Here is a 24,581-nt window from a genome sequence, read left to right as displayed (position 1 = left end):
AAAAGACCAATAACAAGCAATGAGATTGAAATGGTAATAAAAGAATTGTCAACAACAAAAAAAGTCCAGGCCGGGTATAGTGGCTAATGCCTGTAATCCCAACACTTTGGGAGGCTGAGGCAGGTGGATTGCCTGAGGTCAGGAGTTCAAAACCAGCCTGGCCAACATGGCAAAACCCTGTCTCTACTAAAAATACAAAATTAGCCAGACTTGGTGGCACATGCCTGTAATCCCAGCTACTTGGGAGGCTGAGGCAGGAGAATCACTTGAACCTGGGAGATGGAGGTTACAGTGAGCTGAAATCGCACCATTGCACTCCAGCCTGGGCAACAAGAGCAAAACCCCGTCTCATAAAGGAAGAAAAGAAAAAGAAAAAAAAAATTCCAGGACCAGATGGATTCACAGCTGAATTCTATCAGACATTCAATTTATCTATCAGAAAAGAGACAAATTCTTGGAAATACACAACCTTCTTAGATTAAACCAAGAAGAAATAGAAACTCTAAATAGACCAATAATAAGCAGCAAGATTGAAAGGGTAATAAAAGAATTGTCAACAACAACAAAAAAGTCCAGGACCAGATGGATTCACAGCTGAATTCTATCAGACATTCAAAGAAGAATTGGTACCAATCCAACTGAAATGATTCCAAAAGACAGAGAGAAGTCAATACGCAAGTCAATAAATGTGAAATACCACATAAACAGAATTAAAACCAAAAATCACATGATCAGCTCAATAGATGCAGAAAAAGCATTTGCCAAAATCCGGCATTGCTTTATGATTAAAACCCTCAGCAAAATCGGCATAGAAGGAGCATAACTCAAGGTAATAAAAGCCATTTATGACTAACCTACAGCCAGCATCATACTGAACAAGGAAAAGTTGAAAAGTTTCTCCTGAGAACTGAAAGAGGACAAGGATGCCCACTTTCACCACTTCTATTCAACATAGTACTGGAAGTCCTGGCCAGAGCAATCGGACAAAAGAAAGAAATAAAGGGTATCCAAACTAGAAAAGAGGAAGTCAAACTGTTGCTGTTTGCCAATGATATTATCATATAGCTAGAAAACCCTAGACTCATCCAAAAAGTTCCTAGATCTGATAAGTGAATTCAGTAAACTTTCAGGATACAAAATCAACGTACACAAATCAATAGCTCTGCTATACACCAGCAGCGACCAAGCTGAGAAACAAATCAAGAACTCAACTCCTTTTACAATAGCCACAAATAATAATAATAATTTGGAATATACCTAACCAAAGAGGTGAGAAATCATAGACGACATAAACAAATGAAAACACATCCCATGCTCATGGATGGGTAGAACCAGTATTGTGAAAATGACATACTGCCAAAAGCAATCTACAAATTCAATGCAATTCCCATCAAAATACTATCATCATTCTTCAAAGAACTAGAAAAAGCAATCCTAAAATTCATTATGGAACCAAAAAAGAGCCTGCATAGCCAAAGGGAAGACTAAGCAAAAAGAACAAATCTGGAGGCATCACATTACCTGACTTCAAACTATACTATAAACATATAGTTACCAAAACAGCACAGTACTGAAATGAACATAGGCACATAGACCATGGAACTGAATAGAGCCCAGAAGTAAAGCCAAATACTTACAGCCAACTGATCTTCAACAAAGCAAACAAAAACACTAAGTAGGGAAGGGACACCCTATTCAACAAATGGTGCTGGGATAACCAGTAAGGCACAAGTAGAAAAATAAAACTGGATCCTCATCTGCCACCTTATACCAAAATCAACTCAAGATGGATCAAAGACTTGAAACTAAGACCTGAAGCCATGAAAATTCTAAAAGATAACATCAGAAAAACCCTTCCAGACATTGGCTTAGGCAAAGACTTCATGACCAAGAATCCAAAAGCAAACACAACAAAAACAAAATAGATGGGACCTAATTAAACTAAAAAGCTTCTGCACAGCCAAAGAAATAATTGGCAGAGTAAACAGGCAACGGCAGAGTAAACAGACAACCCAGAGTGAAAGAAAATATTCACAAACTGTCTGTGCAACAATGGAATAATATCCAGAATCTACATGGAACTCAAACAAATCAGCAAGATAAAACCAAACAATCTCATCAAAAAGTGGGCTAAGGACATGAATAGACAATTCTCAAAAGAAGATATACAAATGGCCAAGAAGCACACAAAAAAATGCTCAACAATAACTAATGATAAGGAAAATGCAAATCGAAACCACAATGAGATACCACCTCATTCCTGCAAGAATGGCCATAATCAAAAAATAGTAGATGTTGGCCTAGATGCAGTGAAAAGGGAACAATTTTACACTAATGGTGGGAATGTAAACTAGTACAGCCGCTACAGAAAACCTTAGTAGAGCTAAAAGTAGATCTACCATTTGATCCAGCAATCCCACTACTGGGTACCTACTCAGAAGAAAAGTGAGTCATTATATGAAAAAGACACTTGCACACGTACATTTATAGCAGCATAATGTGCAACTGCAGAAATATGGAACCAACCCAAATGCCTATTAATCAACAAGTAGATAATGTGGTATACATGTACCATAGAATAGTACTCAACCATAAAAAGGAATGAAATAATGGATGGTATTTGCAGCGACCTGCATGGAGTTGGAGACCATCATTCTAATAAAGTAACCCAGGAATGGAAAACCAAACATTGTATGTTCTCACTTATAAGTGGGAGCTAAGCTATGAGGATGCAAAGGCATAAGAATGATACAATGGACTTTGAGGACTCAGGGGGAAGGGTGGGAGGAGGAGAGGGATAAAAGACTACACGGTGGGTACAGTGTTCACTGTTCAGGTGATAGGTGCACCAAAATCTCAGAAATCACCACTAAATAAATAATCTCTTGTAATATGGTTTGGCTTTGTCTCCCCACCCAAATGTCACCTTGAATTGTAGCTGCCATAATCCCCACATGTCATGGGAGGGACCCAGTGGGAGGTAGTTGAATCATGGGGGCAGTTACCCTCATGCTGTTCTCATGAGAGTGAGTTCTCACAAGATCTGATGGTTTTATAAGGGGCTTTTCCCCCTCGCTTGGCAATTCTCCTTGCTGCCACCATGTGAAAAAGGACATGTTTGCTTCCCCTTCTGCCATAATTGTAAGTTTCCTGAGGCACCCCCAGCCCCACAGAACTGTGAGTCAATTAAACCTCTTTCCTTTCAAAATTACCCAGTCTTGGGCAGTTCTTTATAGGAGTATGAGAAGGGACTAATACATCCTGTAATCCCAGCTACTTGAGAGGCTGAGGCACGAGAATTGCTTGAACCCCGGAGGCAGAGGCTGCAGTGGGCTGATATCGTGCCACTCCAGCCTGGAGACAGTGGGAGACTCTATCTCAATGAAAGAAAAAAAAAAATTATCTATGTAACCAAACACTACTTGTTCTCCAAAACCTATTGAAGTAAAAAATAAAATATAACACAATTTTGTGTAGTACAAAACACTTGGTAATGATAATAAACAACTATGCCACTGGCTTATGTATTTACTATACTTTTATCCATTACCTTAGAGTGTACTCTTACCACTTATATTAAAAAAAAAAAAAAGTTAACTGTGAAACAGTCTCAGGCAGGTCCCTCAGGAAGTATTCCAGAAGAAAGCAGTGTTATTATAGGAGATGACAGCTCCATGTGTGTTACTGTTCCCAAAGACCTTACAGTGGGACAAGATGTGGTAGTGCAAGACAGTGATAATGATCCTAATCTTGTGTAGCCCAAGGCTGATGTGCTGTTTGTGTCTTACTTTTTAACAAAAAAGTTTTAAAAGTTAAAAAAAAATAGAAAAAAGCTTATAGAATAAGGAAATAAAATATTTTTGTACAGCCAAACAGTATGGTTGAATTTTAAGTATTACAAAAGAGTCCAAAAGTTAACAACAACAAAAGGATATAAAGTGAAAATGTTACAGTTAGATGAGGTTTATTACTGAAGAAAGAAAAATTCTGTTTATGAATTTAGTGTGGCCTAAGTCTACAGTATTTATAAAGTCTACAGTAGTGTACAGTAATGTCCTAGGTCTTCACATTTACTCAGCACTTACTCACTGACTCATCCAGGACCACTTCCAGTCCTGAAAGCTCCATTCATGGTAAGTGCCCTATAAGGGTAACATTTATCTTTTATGCCACATTTTTATTGTACTTTTTCTACATTTAGATACACAAATACAACTGTCTACAGTATTCAGCACAGAAACACGCTGTACAGGTTTGAGGTACAGAAGCTACTCGGGAGGCTGAGGCAGGAGAATGGCGTGAACCCGGGAGGCGGAGCTTGCAGTGAGCCGAGATCGCGCCACTGCACTCCAGCCTGGGCGACAGAGCGAGACTCTGTCTCAAAAAAAAAAAAAAAAAAAAGAAGCAACAGGGTATCCTATATAGCCTAGGTTCGTAGTAGGCTATATCATCTTATGACGTTCATAAGACAAAATAGCTTAATGACTCATTTCTCAGTGACTCATAGCTGTAATTTGTTAGAGCAGCAACTGAAAACTAATACAGATGTCCCCAACCCCCAGGACAGGGACCACTACCGGCAGTGGCCTGTTAGGAATGGGCTCACACAGCAGGAGGTAAGCAGCACGCCAGTGAGTGTTACTGCCTGAGCTCTGCCTCCTGTTAGATTAGCAGCAGCATTAGATTCTCTCAGGCACATGAACCCTATTGTGAAATGTGCATGTGAGAAATCTAGGTTGTGTGCTCCTTATGAAAATCTAATGCCAACTCCCACTGCCACCACCAATTTTTGTGGAAGAAAAATTGTCTTTCACAAACCAGTCCTTGGTGCCAAAAAGGATGGGGACCATTGTAATACAGGAAGAGATTTCTTTTATTTTTCCTTATTTTGTTTTTCCTTATTACTTACTGGCTTATGAAAATTCTACAGCCACTGTAAAGATTATCACCTACACTATAAAGATTATCACCGCACTGGGCGCAGTGGCTCACGCCTGTAATCCCAGCACTTTGGGAGGCCTAGGTGGGCAGATCACGAGGTCAGGAGATCGAGACCACCCTGGCTAACACAGTGAAACCCCATCTCTACGAAAAATACAAAAAATTAGCCAGGCGTGGTGGCGGGCACCTATAGTCCCAGTTACTTGGGAGGCTGAGGCAGGAGAATGGCGTGAACCTGGGAGGTGGAGCTTGCAGTGAGCCGAGATCACGCCACTGCACTCCAGCCTGGGTGACAGAGCGAGACTCCAACTCAAAAAGATTATCACCTACACTAAAAAAATACCTAGGCTTTATGTATGCCTCTTTAAAGGTCACATGCTTAGGACAACAAACTACTCAATCTGATTGAAGAATCAAAGAAAGCAAAAAGCTAAATCCCTATTCCCCTCAAAATCATATGTCAAATAAGCATCAAGACTAAGAAAGTAAAAGAGGATAAATCTCTCAATCATGTTGGCTTTCATATTCAAACATGCCAAATTTTATACTTTATACATAGGTAGCACACACTGGCAGTGACCTGGTTTTTTGAGCAACTAAAATAAACAGCATAAGGCCTTCAAACTTTGAGATTCAGCCATTGTTAGAAATTAGTTTGTCTCCTGAAAATTCACACTCTGGAATCTTAACCCCCCCAATGTGATGGGATCAGGAGGTGGGGAATTTGGGACGTTATTAGGTCCTGAGTGCAGAGCCTTCAGGAATGGGAATAGTGCCCTTATAAGAGACACAGATCAAAGTCTATGGTATTCTTATTATAGCAGCCCAATCTGACTAAGACATCCATCAAGAATGTTTTGCCTCAGATAATTATTTCTCCTCCTTATTTTTTATTACTACTTTGTACAATGATCATAATATACCAGAATAACAATAACAGCTAGCACTTATATAGCACTTACTCTATACCAAGCAGTATTATGAGAACTTTATTCTTATTCACTTAATGTATATGCCCACTAATGAGACAGCTACTACTTTAGTAGCTTTTTATGGATGAAGAAACTGAGGCACAGAGAGGTTAAGTAATTTTCCAAGGTCACAATGTAAATGGCAAAGGGGGGGAGTTTGAACTCAGGCATTTAGATTACAGAATTCATTCCCTAATCACTGTGATATACTGCCTCCCTAAATGGGGAAAAAAGCCCCCCGAAATGTTTCAAAGGTATTTTTATAACTTAATAAGACAAAAAAAGTTATTACATCCAAAAATAATTTGCCTTAATCAAAAAGACAAAAAAGTAATACTAAAAAGTATATATTTCTAGTGTTTTTTTCTCATCTATTCAATTTGGTTTTCTAAGCACACCTCTCCTCATTTCTGTAAACATTTAATTAAGCAAGCTTTTGAAACATACAAAAATAGAATGATGAACTCTCATGAATACTTAATGCTAACCACCTGCCCAAGCCAGAGTCTACTATCCTCACTCCATCTTATTTCAAAATAAATGCCCAGTATCATAATTCATCTGCAAATATTTCAGTATGTACTGAAAGATCAAGTGCTTCTAAAAAACATAACCGCAATACTGTTATCACACTTAAAAAATAAATATTTAATACCAAATATCTAGTTAATAGTCAAATTTCCAATCATCAGTTAAACATATCTTCAAGGATTTCTTTGAATCAGGATCCAGGTTAGCACCACATACAGTGATTGGTTGATCTGTTTCTTAAATTTCTCAATCAATATTAGTGGTTCTCAATCAAGGTGATTTTGCCTCTCAGGGACAACGGACAATTTCTGAAGACATATTTGATTTTGTCACAACTACAGTGGTGTACTGGAATCTAATGAGTAGAGGCCAGGTAAGCTTCTACTTACAGGGCCTTACCTACAGGACGGCCCCCACTACAACAAAGAAGTATCTAATCAAAAATGTTACTAGTGCCATGGTTGAGAAACCCTGATTCCCTAGGTTTCACCTGGTTCTTTTTTATTTCTTACATTTAATTTATTGAAAACATTAAGCAGTTTGTCATAAAAATCTTCATGCAGGTGGATTTTGCTGACTACATCCCCAGGTATCATTTGAAAGATTTCACCACACTTTATTTCTTGTAAACTGGTAGTTAAATCTAGAGACTTGATCAGATTCAGGTTTTGTATTTGCTTTTGGGGTTTTTTTTTTTTTTTCTTTTTTAAGGCATGGGGTTGGCAAGACTACTTCTTGGATAGTGTTGTATTTTTCTATCAGGAGGCACATAATGCTTGGTTGTATTCTTTTTAGTTATCTGTCAGCCACTGAGCCTTGATGCCTAGATCCCAATAGCTTATCAGGGATTGCAAATGGTGGTATTTTAACTCCAACATTCCTTCTTCACTCATTAGCTGGAATATTATTCTAATAAGAACAAACTCATCTATTATTTGATTACCTAATAGCACGGTTTATTTAGAAAAGGCAGAATCAGTTGTTAAAGTGAGTTGGCTTCCTAGAATCCTCCAACAGTAACAAATTTTTGTTGTTGTAGTAGTAGTAGTAGTAGTCTTAGAAATTCATGGATTTAGATATAATTGATACATATCAATCTACTGAAGTTATTCTTGTTAATACTCAAGTTTCATATCCTTAGCCAGCCAGTGGTAGCATCTTCAAGTTGGAACCTGAAACATGACCCAATCTTAATGGTTTCTGATTAGTAGTTTGCTATCGATTCCAAGCTCAGTTTCAGGCCTAGAATCAGGCATTCCTCCAAGGAACTGGTTCTTTTAAGTAGGTTGCTGTCACCTTTTTGTTTTTTTAGCTCTGAAACATTTGTCTAATTTTAAAAATATTCTCAACCATTTTTCATTGGGTTTTTTCTCTCTCCTGAAATTCTTATTATTTGAATTTAGGCATGTTTTTCTCTCTTCTCTACATTATTTAACTTTAATATTTTCTACTTTTTAATTTCCTTCTTGTCTCCTGGGAAGTTCTACAACCAGCTCTCATAATTAATATGTAAATTCTTCTGTAGTTTGATTTTAATAAACCTACTACTCTTCTCTTTTAAATATTCTCTAGTAGTGTTTGAAAGAGAGTTAATGGCCTATGCTGGTTCTCCATCTTGTCCTGTTTATTATCTTTTTCAAAAGCATATATTTGTAAGTGTGCTTCATGTTTTAAAATGTAAAAATACGAGTCTTATTAAAAAAACTTCAGCTTTAATTTTCATTTATTTTCATTATAAAAAGTTAAAGGTAATATATAGAAGAAATAAAATCAACTAAAATAACTACATAATCACAGAGTAAAACATGTATTCTCTTCAAGATTTTATTTACATTTTTAAATTCTAGTTAGAAAAATAGATACTATATACAAAGAACTTTTATCTTGCATATTTGCTTAAACATTTATCCCAAGGGTCTTCATATATGGCTGTTCTTCAAAATAAAATGCTCAAACTAATTTTAATGTGCTTAGTGCAGTGCCTGGAACACATAAGTTCTGTATAACTGTTTATTATATCACAGAATGGTTTATCCCATTACTAAGTCAAAATTAAAATATAACCATTTTCTTCCTGTAGCACATTGTAGTGGTTTCTAATTCTGCAATTACCATCAATGATTCAATAAATAACTACATATGTTCAGCACCCCTCACTCTGAACTTCCAAATTACTTCCCTGGGAAAAATTTCTAGAAATGAGTCACAGGTCACAGGGTATGAATACTTTTCTAATAATTTCCATTAACTCAGTAATTATAAAGTGTCATTTGGATTTAAATGTGTATTCCTTTGAATATTAGCCAGATTACACACTTTTAAACATCTATTACCAATTTCCTTTTGTATAATAAAGGCATTACAGTTTAATAGGTAACTGCTATTAGTTCAGTGATGATAATTCATGTTTATCCTCATTATTAGTTACTTTATTATTATACAGGGACCATCTATGCTTTTAAAATGTGTTATTTTCACTCATAATAATAACTGGAGGCCTATAACATTTTCAGTTTGAATTAATGAATATTGTTAAATTATTTTAAATCATGATTCTAACTATACTGATGTAGTAATAATCTTTGACTTTCATATGTATCTTTTCCTTGCCTTGCCTAAATTTGCCCTTCTTTGTTAATATAAACTCAAGAGTCTTCACAATTTTTCCCTCCTTTTTGAATTTACTTTAAGTTTGTTGGCAAAGAGAATCATTCTGACTGTGATACTTTAGTAGCACAATTTCAGACTCCTGAAATGTCAGATACTGAAAGATGTTCCTTAGCTATATTTTTTAACTGCTGGTATAATGTTAAATATTCTTAAAATTTGGTGCTTTTCAAATTCTATATTCTACAATTTTCAAACTCAGACTACAAATATTTTATATATATATAAAATATTCCTGTTATACATACACACACACATACACACATACACACACACACACACACACACATACACACATATAAAACAGACCAATGTTGCAGAGGTGTATGTCTCTAAATGGGGGTGGGGGTGGAAGAAAGGAGATAAAGAGAAAGAAGGAGAAGATAGAAACTGACTCACCTTGAATCTCATTACAACTTCAGCCAGTAATATTGTTACATATAATAGTATATTATTTAGTACTTATTGAAGCAACTAGCTCTTAGTCCTGAGTCTATGTCTAAATAGTTAAGTAGTTTTCTTATAATCTCACTCATTTTATTTACTTTTTTCTCAGGTTACTGTTTTATTGATATATAAAAATTTTACATGGTACATGTCACATTTTAATACCTGTATGCAATGCATAATGATCAAATCAGGGTAACTGGGATGTAAGTGATTTTTGAAGAAGTCTTTTAACCTATTTCTCTATTGCATTATCATAGAAATGTGGAATTAGATTTAATCTCTATAATCCCCCAGCACTAAAATTCTAATGATTTGTTTGCAAACCTATATTTAAGATGTTTTTAAGTAAAGAACATTCCTTAAATTTCTGAATCTCAAAATACAGTGCTATGCAGAGAACAGATACTGTCAAATAACTGTTGGCTGGTTGACTCTAAACAGATTTAACAAATAACCTTTCTCTGTGTGGTGTAGTAATAGAATTTCATTTCTGAGAAAACAGCATTTTAATGTCTCATCAAATCCAATAAATCAGAGTTCTACCAAGAGTGAAACATAAATATATAAAAAAAGTACTCACCAATATATCCTGGCCAACATGCTGCTTTCCCTTTTCTTCTTGTGGTCCTAATATCAATTTCCCAGTAGAAAAAAAGGGTGTATCCAATGTCTTGTATACCTTCAACTCACCATGCTTAACAAAAAATTGATATGTATCTTGTGGCCTTACAAGATCTAGGAGTAAAACAGTAATACAAATATAAAACAACAGCAGTATTGGTTAATGATATAACACATACACATATATATAATAAAGAGTCATTTCTGGATATAAATCTGCCTTAGAGAGTTGTTTCAGAGCATTAACTCTGGAGCTAGAATGCCAGAGGTCAAATCCTGTCTCTGTCTTAAAAGCTGCATGACCTTAGGCAAGTTACTTAAGCTCTCTCTCACTGTGCCTCAATTTCCTTTTCGATAAAATTAAATAATAATAAGTTCATCTATTCGATGTTAATGAGCTGCTGTGAATATCAACGAATTAATATGTGTAAACTATTTAAAATATTGTCTGGCAAAAAGTATGCACTGTTAGCACCAGCTGAATAACAAGAATGGCAGTATTATAGGAACTGAGACAGAAAATAGAATTAGCTGAGATAAAAAAAAGAATTCTCTATTTTTAAAGTTTAACATAAACCACAAATGTATCATCACCATGCCAATAGATTTTTCTTCCTGCTTGACTAATAATTTTTATTAGGTAAAGTTTGTGAGAAAGCAGAGTTCTAATGGTTGTTCATAAATTACTACCTCACTTACAAAAATTTCCATTACTTAACAAACTTTTCCAGATCTATAATTAATAAATTATTCTGTCATCAATGTCTGATTCTGTTTCCCAGGATATTTGGGAATGTTAGTGATCCTACAGACTACATGATATAGAAATATATATATATATAGAGAGAGAAATATATAGATATAGAAATATATAGAAATATATATATAGAAATATATATAGAATATATATATATAGTAGATTCAAGAAACAAATAAGAAATGAACTTTTGACAACACTCACAATAACCTGGTAGAGTACAGCAATGCTTTCAGTTAAGACACTAAACAAAACTCCACACTTCTAAGCTCTGTTACCAAATAAATAATCTGCATATAGAGATACCTTTGCTAAGGTGTTAAGATATTAAATGAAATCTATTTTTATGGTCAAAATTTTAAGTAGGAGTACCATTATTACTACCTTTCTTTTTTTAGGAATTAACTAACTAGTTTTATTATTATTATTTTGAGACAGGGTCTGGCTCTGCACGCCCAGGCTGAAGTGCAGTGGCATGATCTCGGCTCACTGCAATCTCCACCTCCCAGACTCAAGCAATTCTCCTGTCCCAGCCTCCCAAGCAGCTGGGACTACAAGCACCCACCACCATGCCCAGCTACCATTACCGCGTTTCTGATTTGACCTACTTCTCCTCTGATATAGGACAAACAGCCCTTAGTACTCAATGGTACAGTCATAACAGTTGTTAAAATATTTAAATATTTCATATATATATAGAGAGAGAGGGGGAGGGGAGAGAGAGGGAGGGAGAGAGAGAGAGAGAGAGAGAGAGAGAGAGAGAGCGAGCGAGCAAGCCTGGTTGTTAAACAGTTGCGTAATCCATAAACTCCTATCCCACTATAGCCCATCCCTTGGGGATCTTACATGACCTGCTAGAGACTAAATATTTAATCCAATACAGCAGGAGGCTTCCAGGACTTTGCAGCACCAGCTTTAAGGTTAAACCTGGCATCTGTACAACTGATTGATGCCCTTGCTAGTCATCCTCACAAAGGATTCATATCCCAGGTAACATTACTGCCACCTGTAGGCCCAGAAGTTTGTCTGTGCCCTACCCACAATCCCTGCCTGGCTTCATGATAAGCGTATCCTTGAGTCTGCCAACTATCTATCTACAATTCCCCATAAACAGCCTCTGTTCCCATGTGTCCTCCTGGTCAAAGAAGGCCTAGACCCTGTTGGGGGAGACGACATTCCTGATTGTAGCACTACTTGTGCCCCAGAGGACAAGTCCGGGGTGTTAAGTGTCCCCTGGAGCTGTCTGATATCAATATTCCCCCACAGTTGTCTTCACATAGGTTGCTCGTTGGAATTAGACTCTTCTGGACTTTAGCACTGATAGAATTGGGGAGAGAAAGGGAAAGTAGACAGGCCAATCATCAAGCAAGCAATATTTTCTTACAAATTGTTTAATTAAGTATTTTCAGTATCATGCCTGATCTTACCCATGAGAATAATCTCTCTTGTTTCTGGGTCCTTTACCCTCGTTGGCTGCAAAGGATCTCCAAGAGGTATACCTAGATTTACCATTAAGTTAGTCTCTGCAAAAGAAATACCATTGAAATACAAACTACTTACTTAAAATTATTCTCAATCCCAAAAAGTTCAGTACAAAATATAGCTATAGAGAAGTTATAAAACTGTCAAACGCATAAAAGTCTCTTCCTATTTATAAATCACTCTGATAAAAATTCAAACTTAAAAACCCATAGTGATTTAATATAAAAGCAAACACCCTAAACTTCCTATTTTCTGTAAGCCTTAACATGTAAACTCTTGCATCATCAAGGTATTAAGTGATGTTTCGCATAATCTCTAAGTGAGATAGAGGTATATAAAACACTTTAGAAATGTCTATGTTAACCATAGCTTGGGCATAGGAATGGTGGGTTTCATTTGACTGGGAAATTTACTTATGAAGAAATTTATAATATGCTATTAATAATTTTTTAAGAATAAAATTAGCTTACTTTCCATTTGGAAGAAAGTAGACATTAAAAAATGAATTTTACCTATGGTATTATTTCTGAAGTTTTTGGAAGTAAATTTCATATTTTGCAAAGAGCTTCTTCTCAAAGTACTCCTATTTAAAATAAAATCTAAAAGTTACTTTCAGAAATAAGTTCATACTTCTTTCATCGTTATCAAGACAGATCCTTTTCTTATTAGATTTTTTGTTGACTTTTCCAGTATTTTCTTTTGCCTTCCTTTTAGACGATATTGTGTCTGGAGATAGTACTCCACTAATCACGAATCCTCCTGAAATTTAACAAAAAAAGTAAAATATACATGGGAAAGACAAAATCTTGAAACAAAACTCCTTAAATTTAATATGGCACATTTCCTTTCAAAGTACCAAAGAATATATGTCTGCAGCTAATAGTTAAAATAACACAAATACCAACCAATTTCATTATATCTCTACCACCTTAATCAGAGGCTGATAAAACAGGATTAGATGATGAAACATGATTAGATGGTCCTATTGCTCCCCTGAAATCAACAGTCATCAGTGGAGGCTTTTAAAAAAAAAAAAAAAGGAGGGGGGCTAGCAATGAACTATTTATAGAAATCCACATGAGTTTAGTCCTTTGACTAAGATATATCCATCAAAGAAAGAAATATGGCCAGGCACAGTGGCTCACACCTGTAATCTCAGCACTTTGAGATGCCAAAGCGGGAGGACTGCTTGAGCCCATAAGATCGAGACCAGCCTGGACAACATAGCAAGGCCTCATCTCTACAAAAATAAGAAAGAAAATAACTCTACGATTAACACTATACTTTCTTGCCCACCCTACACTACTTTGTAGAAAACTATGAGAAAATGGAAAATGGTTAATAGGAAAAATAATGAAAACTACTTTACCTTTACCAGTTACAATTTTCTCACGTTCTAATCTAACGCTTTATATTATGCAATTGGAAATCTTGTCAGATGATACAGGAATAACAACATTCAGCTACCAAAGAGAAAATATCAGCATCTCTACATTAATCAGACAAAAATGAATTTAAATCCTATTATCAAAATTTGGGGGGGTGATGATTAAGTAAGGTAATGTATATAAACATGTAGTGCAGTGTCTGGCACATAGTAAACAAATTTTTTTATTGACAGATATTATAACATAAATAAGTTTTACCTGATGGCCTTCCTTGATAATCTATTCGCTCTCCTCGCCAGTACTCCAAAGGTTTCAAACGTGTTCTCTTGGTCCTGCGAACATTTGGTGTGTTGGAGGGCAATACTATAAAAAGATGTCAGACAAAAGTGTATACATGGTTTTTAGTTGATGGTACTTAGCAGTGCAAAGACTGTCTTTTAGAACATGAATGCTTTATTTTTTAGAACATGAATATTTTTCTAGACAAAAGACTAGAAAAAACAAATATTTATGCTAACAATTAAAGAAATGCCAATGGAAAAACAGGCTACCAAATTGGCAAATACTTAAAAATCTAATAATACTCAGCATTGACAATGTTAAATGTACACTCATCTTATCTGAACAATGCAAAGTTCTGTATACTAAATTGAGTTTGTTGGCTTATCTTCAAATTCCCATGTTCTTACCTATTTTTTGTTTGCTAAAGCTATGCTGAAGCTAACGAGAAGTTGCCTACTGCTCCTAGGCATAATGCTCAATGTTCCCCTCTGTAAATACTGAAGCCCTGCTCAGGAACATTTTTATTTCCCTTTCCCTACTCCTGATTCATCATTTCACCCCAAGACAAGCATTAAGTATTGAGAGGTATAGCAGTCTCTCATCACATAGGCCCACAAAATACTGACAATATCTAAGTTCTTGAGTAAGGCAATGAGAGAAAGCTTCACTCCTATTGGTAATCTCTGAGTATGAGTGAAAGAGCACTCACAGCCTCAAATAAAGGGAGAAACATGGAAAGCCACCCAACATCACAGAAAGGTGGGAACTATCATGTATCTTGACTGGCAAATATCTCTTTGGGAACCATGGATTGTTAATCTTTACATGGGCCTCTCCATGGGTTCCACAGTTCTTAGCTTTGTCTACTTACTATCCTAGCTACTGCTTTGTTTAGGAGTCAACTGGATTAAAGTGGAAGGAGATGCTGTCAAGGAAACCATCTACCTGGTAGTTACAGTTTCTTTGACAAAATTCTCCACCCTAGCTTCATAGCTAAGGGAGGATCATGCCCCCTACTATGGGGCAAAAAGTGAGAGGGCAATAGGATTTATAAATGGACAATAGACTAACTCAAGTGGCTTGTGGTGACTTACTATGAAATTCATAAAAACTAAGTGCATAATTTTAATTTATCTGCCAATTAATCCACATAATCGTATTACTCCTGCTTAAGAAGAAATAAGTTATATTTAGAAACAGAAACTTAAGGTATTTTTCTCAATGAAAATATTAAAAAAGAAAAATATTCTTACCTAGTTTGTGATGGATTCTGTTCTTTGGTATCACTTTAGATTGTTTTGAGTCATCTACAAAATGCAAAAGATAATATCATAAGAAATTACTGCTAATTCCATGTTAAATTAAAATGTGTTTCCTGGTCAATTTCAGTATGAGTATTTTAAATAAAGTTTGACCTGATAATGTATTTTATTACTCCTTTTGCTTTTCATTGCTCAACTATAAAAACTAAGGAAAAGAACTATTTCTCTAGACTTTGCTACAATGAATACATTGCAAGTTTGTCCAATCCACCTTATTTTGTGGTTGTTCTGTTTTGTTTTGTTTTAGACCTTTAGCAGCCTGAAACCATGCTTTTTAGTTTCTGTCTCTGGCGACAAGTGGAAAAGAGGGATGAGGAAGGGGTTTTATTGGACCAACCAGAAACAGAAACTAAGAACTCATGACTGTATTCGCTCCCTTGGACACCCCTGGTTTTTATTCTAAAGAGTGTAACAGTTAAAACAAACAAACGAACAAAAAAAACAACAGATTTTCTATTGCTCATGGAAAGATGAAATAAGCCACTTGTGGATAAAAATGTAGGGCCTGATAATGGATAATTAATATGCTATTTATGAACTATCTGTAACTTTCTCTTTAAAGTTCTAAAATAGTGTAAGTGTACTGAATTTAGCAGTGTGCCAATAAGCTCAGGGGTTCTCAACTTTGGTAACTAGCACCTAAAGATGGCTGTCATCCCTTCTTTCCCTTTCTATGCACAAATGTTCTGTATCAAGAAGCAGAGTCTCATTCCCTTCTCCTTCAATCTCTGCTGGAGTTAGTGACTTGCTTAACTAATAGTATGCAACAGAAATGATGTTCTGGGGCTTAAAAGGCTAAGTCCTAATACAATCTACAGGTTCCATCTAGAAGTCTTGGGATCTCACTCTAGGGGAAGACAGCAACAATATGAAGATTAACACAAGACTGCCATGCTGTGAGGAAACCTCATGTGGCCACATGGAAAAGCCACATGGAGGAAAAGAGATGCTTGGCCAACCTCAATGTCCCAGTTCTTCCAGCTGGGTCCAAACATGTAAGTGAGGAAGTTACCTCGAATGTCCAACCCATTTGAACTTTCAGATGACTCCAGCCCCAGCAGCTTGCATTTAACTATATAAATTCATGAGTGTACTCAAGTGGCAATTACCCAACTAAGCCAAGTCAATTCATAGAACCATGAAAGATAAATCAATCACTGTATTAAGCCTTTAAGTTTTGGGGTGGTTGGTTACGCAGCAATATACAACTGGGACACAATGTCCATGAACCACCTAAAACTGCAAATACAATTTTGTATGAAATATATACCTTTTTTCCCTAAAAAGCGGGTCTGAGCTTTTATCATATTCTCAAATGAGTCCATGAAAGCAAACAAACAAAAAAAAATTGTTAAGAATGATTGAATTAGATATTTTATAAAATTGCTGGTTTGGAAGAAACTTCAGTGATCATAACATCTAATTTCTCTGTCAGAAACAGGCAAATCTCTAGACATCAGAAGTAGATTAGTAATTGGGTAGGCCCAGGGAAAGGAAATGAAAGTCGGCTACTAAAGGGTAAAGGGGTTTCTTTTTGGGGGTTATGAAAAGGTTCTAACATCGATTGTGTCAATGACTACATATCATTGATTTGTACACTCTAAGTGGATTAATTATATGGTATGTGAAGTCTAGCTCAATAAATCTGTGTACCCCCCACCTCACCCCCACCCCCACCCCCAAAAATTCAATTTCCTATGCAGTCTTCCCTAGAACAAGTAGAGGTCTCATCTCTGTTGGAAATTCTCCTGTGACACTGGGCCTCGGAGGCAGTGTCAGAGTGATATAAGGAACCAAAGAAACAAGTAAATATACTGAGGATAATGGGAGTCAGGTTTCTCACTATTTGAGAAGAACTTGTAATAAATACAGGCGGCCAGGCGCAGTGGCTCACACCCGTAATCCCAGCACTTTGGGAGGCTGAGGCAGGTAGATCAGGAGGTCAGGAGTTCGAGACCAGCCTTACCAACATGGTGAAACCCCATCTCTACTAAAAATACAAAAATTAGCCGGGCATGGTGGCACACGCCTGTAATCTCAGCTACTCAGGAGGCTGAGGAAGGAGAATCGCTTGAACCCAGAAGGCGGAGGTTGCAGTGAGCCGAGATCACACCATTGCACTCCAGTCTGGGCGACAGAGGGACACTCCATCTTAAAAAAAAAATTAAAAATAAATAAATAAAAATACAGGCATACCTCAGAGATATTGCCAGTTCAGTTCCAGACTACTGCAGTAAAACAGATACTGCAATAAAGAAGTCAAACAGTTTTTTAGTTTCCTGGTGAATATAAAAGTTATTTCTTTTGCTGTTTTGTTTTGGTTTTTTGAGACTAAGTCTCACGCTGTCACCCAGGCTGCACTGCAGTGGTGGGATCAAGACTCACTGTGGCCTCAACCTCCTGGCAGCAAATGATCCTCCCGCCTCAGCCCGCCGAGTAGCCGGAACCAGAGATGCACACCACCACCCTCAGCTAATTTTTGTATTTTTTGTAGAAACAGGTTTCTGGCATGCTGGCCAGGCTGGTCACAAACTCCTGGGCTCAAGTGACCTGCCTCGCCTCCCAAAGTGTTGGGATTACAGGCGTGAGCCACCATGCCAGGCCAAAAGTTATGTCTATACTATACTATAGTCTATTAAATGTGCAAGAGCATTATGTCTAAAAAAATCAGTGTACATATACCTTAATTTAAAAATATTTTATTGCTAAAAATGCTAAAGATCAGCCAGGCATAGTGGCTCATGCCTGTAATCCCAAGCCAAGACTTTGGGAGGCCCAGGAGGGTGGATCACTTGAGGCCAGGAGTTTGAGACAAGCCCGGCCAACATGGCGAAACCCCATCTCTACTAAAAATTAAAAAAATTAGCTGGGTGTGGTGGTGTACACCTTGTAATCCCAGCTACTCTTGGTGGCTGCGGCACGAGAATCGCTTGAACCCAGGAGGCAAAAGGTTTCAGTGAGCCGAGATCACACCACTGCACTCCAGCCTGGGTATTAGAGCAAGCCTCTGTCTCATTCTCAAAAAATAAAAATAATAAAATATAAAAATGCTTATCATCTGAGCTTTCAGTGAGTTTTAATCTTTTTGCTGATAGGGTATTTTGCCTTATTGTTGATGACTGCTGACTGATCAGGCTGGGGTGTCTGTGGCAGTTTCTTAAAATAAGTCAACAATGAAGTTTCCCTGGAGAATATAAAATGCTGTTGTATAGCATTTTACTCACAGCAGAACTTCTTTCAAAACCGCAATCAATCCTCTCAAACTCTGTCGCTGCTTTACCAACTAAGTTCATGGAATATCCTAAATCCTTTTTTGTCATTTCAAGGGTTCACAACATATTCACCAGGAGTAGATTCCAACTCAAGAAATCAGTTCCTTCGTTCTTCCATAAGAAGCAACTCCTCATCTGTTCAAATTTTGTCATGAAATTGCAGCAATTCAGTTTCATCTCCAGACTCCACTTCTAATTCTAGTTCCCTGGCTATTTCCACCACATCCAGTTACTTCCTCCATTGAAGTCTTGAACCCTTCAAAATCACCCATAAGGGTTGGAATCAACTTCTTCCAAGCTCCTGTTAATATTGATATTTTGACCTCCTCCCATGAAACACAAATAGTTTTAATGGCATCTAGAATGGTGAATCCTTTCCAGAAGGTTTATTTACTTTGTCCAGTCCCATCAGAGGAATCACTACTCGTGGCAGCTACTGCCTTACAAAATTTATTTCTTAAATAATAAGACTTAAAAGTCCAAATTATTCCTTGATCCATGCATGAGCTGCAGAATGAATGCTCTCTTAGTAGGCATGAAAGCAACATTAATCTCCTCATCTTTGTCCATTAGAGCTGCTGGGTGGCCTGGTGCATTGCCATGGATGTGCTGTCACCCAGGCTTTGTTGTTCTACTAATAGAGCAAAGTAGATTTAGCATAATTCTTAAGGACTCTAGGATTTCTGGAATCGTAAATGAGCACTAGCTTCAACTTAAAGTCACCAGCTGTATTAGCCCTTAACAAGAGAGTCACAGCCTGACCTTGGAAGCTTTGAAGTCATGCATTGACTTCTCCTCAGCTATGAACGTCCTAGATGACATCTTCTTTCAATAGAAGGCTATTTTGTCTACAGGGAAAATCTGTTGTTTAGTAAAGACACCTTCAATTATCTCAGCTAGATTTTCTGGATAACTTGCTGCAACTTCTACATCAGACCTTGCTGCTTCACCTTGCTCTTTTATGTTATGGAAACAGCTTCTTTCCTTAAACCTCATGAACCAGCCTCTGCTAGCTTCAAACTTTTCTTCTGCTGCTTCCTCACCTCTCAGCCTCCACAGAATTAAAGAGAGTTAGGGCCTTCCTCTGGATTAGGCTTTGGCTTAAAGGAATGCTGTGGCTTGTTTAATCCTCTGTCCAGACCACTGAAACCTCTATATCAGCAGTAAGGCAGTTTCCCTTTCTTATCATTCATGTGTTCACTGTAGTAGCACTTTTCTTTTCCTTCAAGAACTTTTCCTTTGCATTCACAAATTGGCTGTTTGGTGCCCGAGGCCTAGCTTCTGGACTATCTCGGTTTCTGACATGCCTTCCTCACTAAGCTTAATCATTTCTAGCTTTTGATTTAAAGTGAAAAATGTGTGACTCTTTCTTTTACTTGAACACTTAGAAGCCATCGTAGGGTTATTATTGGCCTAATTTCAATATTGTGTCTCAGGAAATAGGGAAGCCTGAAGAGAGGGAGAAAGATGGGGAACTGGCCAGTCGGCAGAGCAGTCAGAGCACACGAATTTTCACTTTCTTAAGTAGCTGTGGTTTGCGGTGCCCCAAAACAATTACAATAGTAATGTCAAAGATCACCTGATCACAAATCACCATAAAAGACATTGTAATGAAAAAGTTTGATATACTGTGAAAATTACCAAAATGTGACACAGAGACACAAGGTGAGCACATGCTATTGAAAAAAAAAAATGGTGCCAATAAGGCTTACTCAACAAAGGGTTGCCACAAACCTTCAATTTGTGAAAAATGCAGTATCTCCAAAATGCAGTGACACAAAGCACAATAAAACAAGGTATGCCTGTATAAATATAAATATAGAAATAGATATAGATGCCTGTATTGTATATGGTGTGTACATATGTGTATGTGTGTGTGTATATATATCTATTTCCGATCTCTGTACACTGAGAAAGACTAGAAGCAATGGTATCCCAAACAAGGATCACGTCAAGTGCCCAAATCTTGGTTTCTAAATGCCATCTTCCACTAAAAAGAACCAGGTTTCCTGGAGCAGTAATTGATCCCAGAGCTGGGGCAGGAAAAAGACTGGAACATCTTATGCCAAAAAACAAAGACAGTATTCACAGAATCATGACAAAAGCACACAGAGACCAGCTGAAAGAAAATCCAGTGACCAAATCTATCACAATTCGAGTATCATAATAAATGGTCAAGATTTTACAACCCCATGGCATAAAATAGTAGTAGTCCATACTGATATAAATAAAAAGAATCATGAATAAAATAATTGGCATGGGGGAGAAAAACTGGCAACTAATTAATGCGGAAGGAATTAAAGAAACAGAAAATAGAAAATAATGTGGTACCATCATTAGTGGCTGATAATTCAAGTGGGAGTCTTGAATGTATGTTAAGGTTGGTGAATGGAGGTTTGACAACAAACAGGCTATTAAGAGTATCAGAATATCACTCCACAATAATATTTATCAATTATAAGAGAAAAGCAGTGTCTTTACAGTAGAGAAACCTGGCAGACAATAACATGAACAGGTAATCAGGATTGATATCATGTCAGCAGGGCATGGTGGCTCACACCTGTAATCCCAGCGCTTTGGGAGACTGAGGTGGGCAGATCACTTGAGGTCCAGAGTTTGAGACCAGCCTGGCCAACAAGGTGAAAGCCTGTCTCTACTAAAAATACAAAAATTAGCCCGGCATGGTAGCATGTGCCTGTAATCACAGCTACTCAGGAGGCTGAGGCATGAGAATTGCTTGAACCTGGGAGGTGGAGGTTACAATGAGCTGAGATCACACAACTGCACTCCAGCCTGGGTGAGAGAGCAAGACTCCATCTCAAACAAACAAACAAAAAACAAAAGCATCATGTAGATGGGTGAACGTTGTGTGCCTCCTGTGTGATGCACAAATTACATCCCCTAACTCCTAACCCTATAGCATCATTTCTGTAGTATTCCTGTCAATATGAATGGCACACATTTGATCATGAGTTAAGTTAGGAAAAAAACTAAGAAACTGTTCCATGTTGAAGGAAACTAAGGGACATGGCAGCTAAATGCAGTCGACGATCCAGGACTGGATCTTGAACCAGGAGGAAGAAGAAACTCTGAGATCCAGGACTGGATCCTGAGCTAGAAGGGAAAAGGAACTGCTAGTGAAATCTGAATGGAGTCTGTGAATGAACCTGTGTTGTATTAATGCTGATTTCCTTATTTGTATGGTTCGAGGGTAGTTATAGCCTTGTCTTGCTGAAATACATTATGGGGCATTTAAGGGAAATAATATATCATGTCTACAATTCCCTCTCAAATAGTTCAGAAAAAAGATGAATGATAATAGACATGTATTTATTAGAGGAGGCAGGGAGGGAGATGGAAAAATGTTGTAAAATGTGGACAATTGTGAAATCTCGATGAAGGGGATATGGGATCTCTGTATAAGACTGAAATTATTTCAAAATAAATTATTTTTTTAAGTGACTAACACAAGGGACAACTCCTAAATTTCAAAGATTAAAGGATCCTAGTAGGTATGGAGATGGAAGAAAACAGGTTATCTACAAAGGAAAGAAGAAATAAGGCTGCCTTCAAATTTCTATTCATAAGCATTAACTCTCATGAAGCAAAACAGCAATACGGTGATAGTTTAAAGAAAAAAAGATCATGACTCAAGATTATGTTCTCTATTTAGCTGGTGGTTCATTGTGTTTAAAAAGCAAAAAAAATCCTGAGTCCTTGCTAGAATATGTGAGAATGTCTATCAACTTTACAAAGAAGTAACAAGTATATCTGTTGACAATAAGTGTATATATATTAAACAATTTATTAAAGGAAAAAGTACTGACACAGCGAGTCAAAAACAATTCAATCATATGCTATTTCTTAGCCACTTTTAATTCTCTAATAAAAGTTAAATAAAAAGATAAATAAAGAAACAACAACCAACCAAAAGAAAGCAGAAGTCACAATACTAGTATTAGACAAAACAAACTACAAAGTAAAAAGCATTTAACACAATGAAGCAGATAAATTTGACCAAAGCAGGTACACTCCATATGAAGGCTTATGTGATCAGTAACAGCACTGAAATGTACATAACAAAGACTACAGAAAATACAAGGGCAAAGACAGTTGCAGTGGGAACACTTTACTTCAACTCTAGCAGTCCTTAATAGATCTCAAATAAAAAGAATACATAGGTTGAGAACATCAAGCTTAGTATGTCCAAATCTAACATCCTGTTCTTTTCCTCAAAATCTGCTTCTTCCCCAGTAGTCCCCAGATCAGGTAGTAATATTGCCATTCTTCCAGGAGCTCGGGCCAAAAACCTTCAAGTTCTCTCTAACACCTCTCTTTTTCTTATACACCACGTATCGTCCATCAGAAAATCCTGTTGACTTTACTCTCAAAAACACCTAAAAATCCTCCTCCTGCTTTCCACTTTCTACTGCTACCACATTGGTCTAAGCCAACACCTCTCACTAGGATTATTTCAACATCTCTCCAGCTAGTCTCCTTGCTTCCAACCTTCCTCCATCCCTTCAACCCCATCAGTCAACTCCTAACACAGGAGCTGCAGTGATTCTGTTAATACAGGTCAAGTCATGTCTCTCTTCTGCTCAAAACCCTCTAATGGCTTCCCATCGCTCTTAGTAAAATTTTGCCTTTAACATCCTATGTGATCTTTCATTCTGTTGCCTCTGTGACATCATTTTTCCTACTACTCGTTCGCTCTCTTCCTCTGCTCTAACCCTCTGGCCTTCTTGGTGTTCCTCGATCAAGACAGACTCTCGACCACATAACAACTTTTGCCCTTCATCTTCCCTCTACCTGGTACACTATTTACCCAGACAGCTGCATGGTTTGCTGTCTCATCTCTTCAAATCTTTGCTCAAATGATCACTTCCTTAGTGAGGACTTCTCTGCCCACCTACCTAAAAATGTAAACTTCATTTCCCACCCTAAAAGCCATGCTTTATTTCTGTACTCTCAACACCCAACAAATCATAAATTTTGTTATCTTTTTATATTGTCTGCCATCCTGCCCCTTCCAGAAATTAAGCTGGAGGGCAGAAATTTTTGTCAGTTTTGTTCACTGACACACCCCTACCCTTAAAATAATAAGTAAATATTCCATAATTTTTCACCTTTAAGAATTCCATAAATATTAAAAGTATATTCAAAAAATATATCCACTTATGTTATCAACAAAATAACTGGATATATATCTTTAAATCCATATCTGTATACAAATTATTCCCTTTTTCAAGCACCAATGGAAAAATTATAAAAACTAAGCATACACTAGACACTAGAACACAAAAAAAACTTACTGAATTCAAACAATAAATAAAATAGACCAAGTTTTCTAGAACAATAAAATGAAACCAGAAAATACTAAAAGAACAAAATAAAACACAACTTCTTAGAATAACAGCAAAAATTGGCTATTTAACATACACCTGATATTAAACTAAGCAAAGAATATGTATTCATCTTTATATCAGCTTATGGGATTGGAGCTGATATCATTTTACAGATAAGGAAACTGAAGTTTAAGAACACTGAAATTTCTTACTCAAGATAATATAGTGATGCTTCCCGATCAGTGGTGAATGGGGCAAAAAAAAAAAAAAAAAGAACGTAGCTAGTAAGTAGTAGAGCTAGAACCAATCCCAGGTCCATGACCCTGGAGACCAAGCTCTTAACTAATGTACTCTTAAATAACTGCTGGGTCAAAGAAAAATCACTACAATTTAGAGTATACTACAATAACACTACATAGCAAAATCTATCAAATTAAGCCAAAACTATACTGAAGGAAATTGAATGCTGCTTCTTTACCAAAGAAAAAGCAGAAAAACACAGAAAGCATTCAAGTTAAAAGAGAAAATACAATAAATCTAATGACGGGG

At 36.8% G+C, this 24,581-nt stretch overlaps 1 protein-coding gene across 7 annotated transcripts in view; it reads right to left on the bottom strand.

Annotated features, from left to right (window-relative positions):
- Window positions 1-24,581, bottom strand: part of CENPC (centromere protein C) — a 115,248-nt gene that overhangs the window by 46,600 nt on the left and 44,067 nt on the right. For 5 of the 7 annotated variants that reach the window (XM_054683060.1, XM_054683059.1, XM_063809597.1 and 2 more), the window contains 5 exons: window positions 15,344-15,397; window positions 14,067-14,171; window positions 13,051-13,179; window positions 12,366-12,461; window positions 10,141-10,295 (listed from right to left, as the gene is read on the bottom strand). In XM_054683060.1, coding sequence (XP_054539035.1) covers window positions 10,141-10,295; window positions 12,366-12,461; window positions 13,051-13,179; window positions 14,067-14,171; window positions 15,344-15,397 — 539 coding nt within the window. Of the gene's footprint in view, window positions 1-10,140; window positions 10,296-12,365; window positions 12,462-12,932; window positions 13,180-14,066; window positions 14,172-15,343; window positions 15,398-24,581 lie in introns of all 7 variants that reach the window. The other 2 variants (XR_010156585.1, XM_063809598.1) reach the window with 2 other exon arrangements.

Source organism: Pan troglodytes, chromosome 3, assembly GCF_028858775.2.
Source record: "Pan troglodytes isolate AG18354 chromosome 3, NHGRI_mPanTro3-v2.0_pri, whole genome shotgun sequence".
Classification (NCBI taxonomy): Eukaryota; Metazoa; Chordata; class Mammalia; order Primates; family Hominidae; genus Pan; species Pan troglodytes.
The sequence above is the reverse complement of the archived record's forward strand: the minus strand, read 5'-3'. Positions and strand labels throughout refer to the sequence as shown.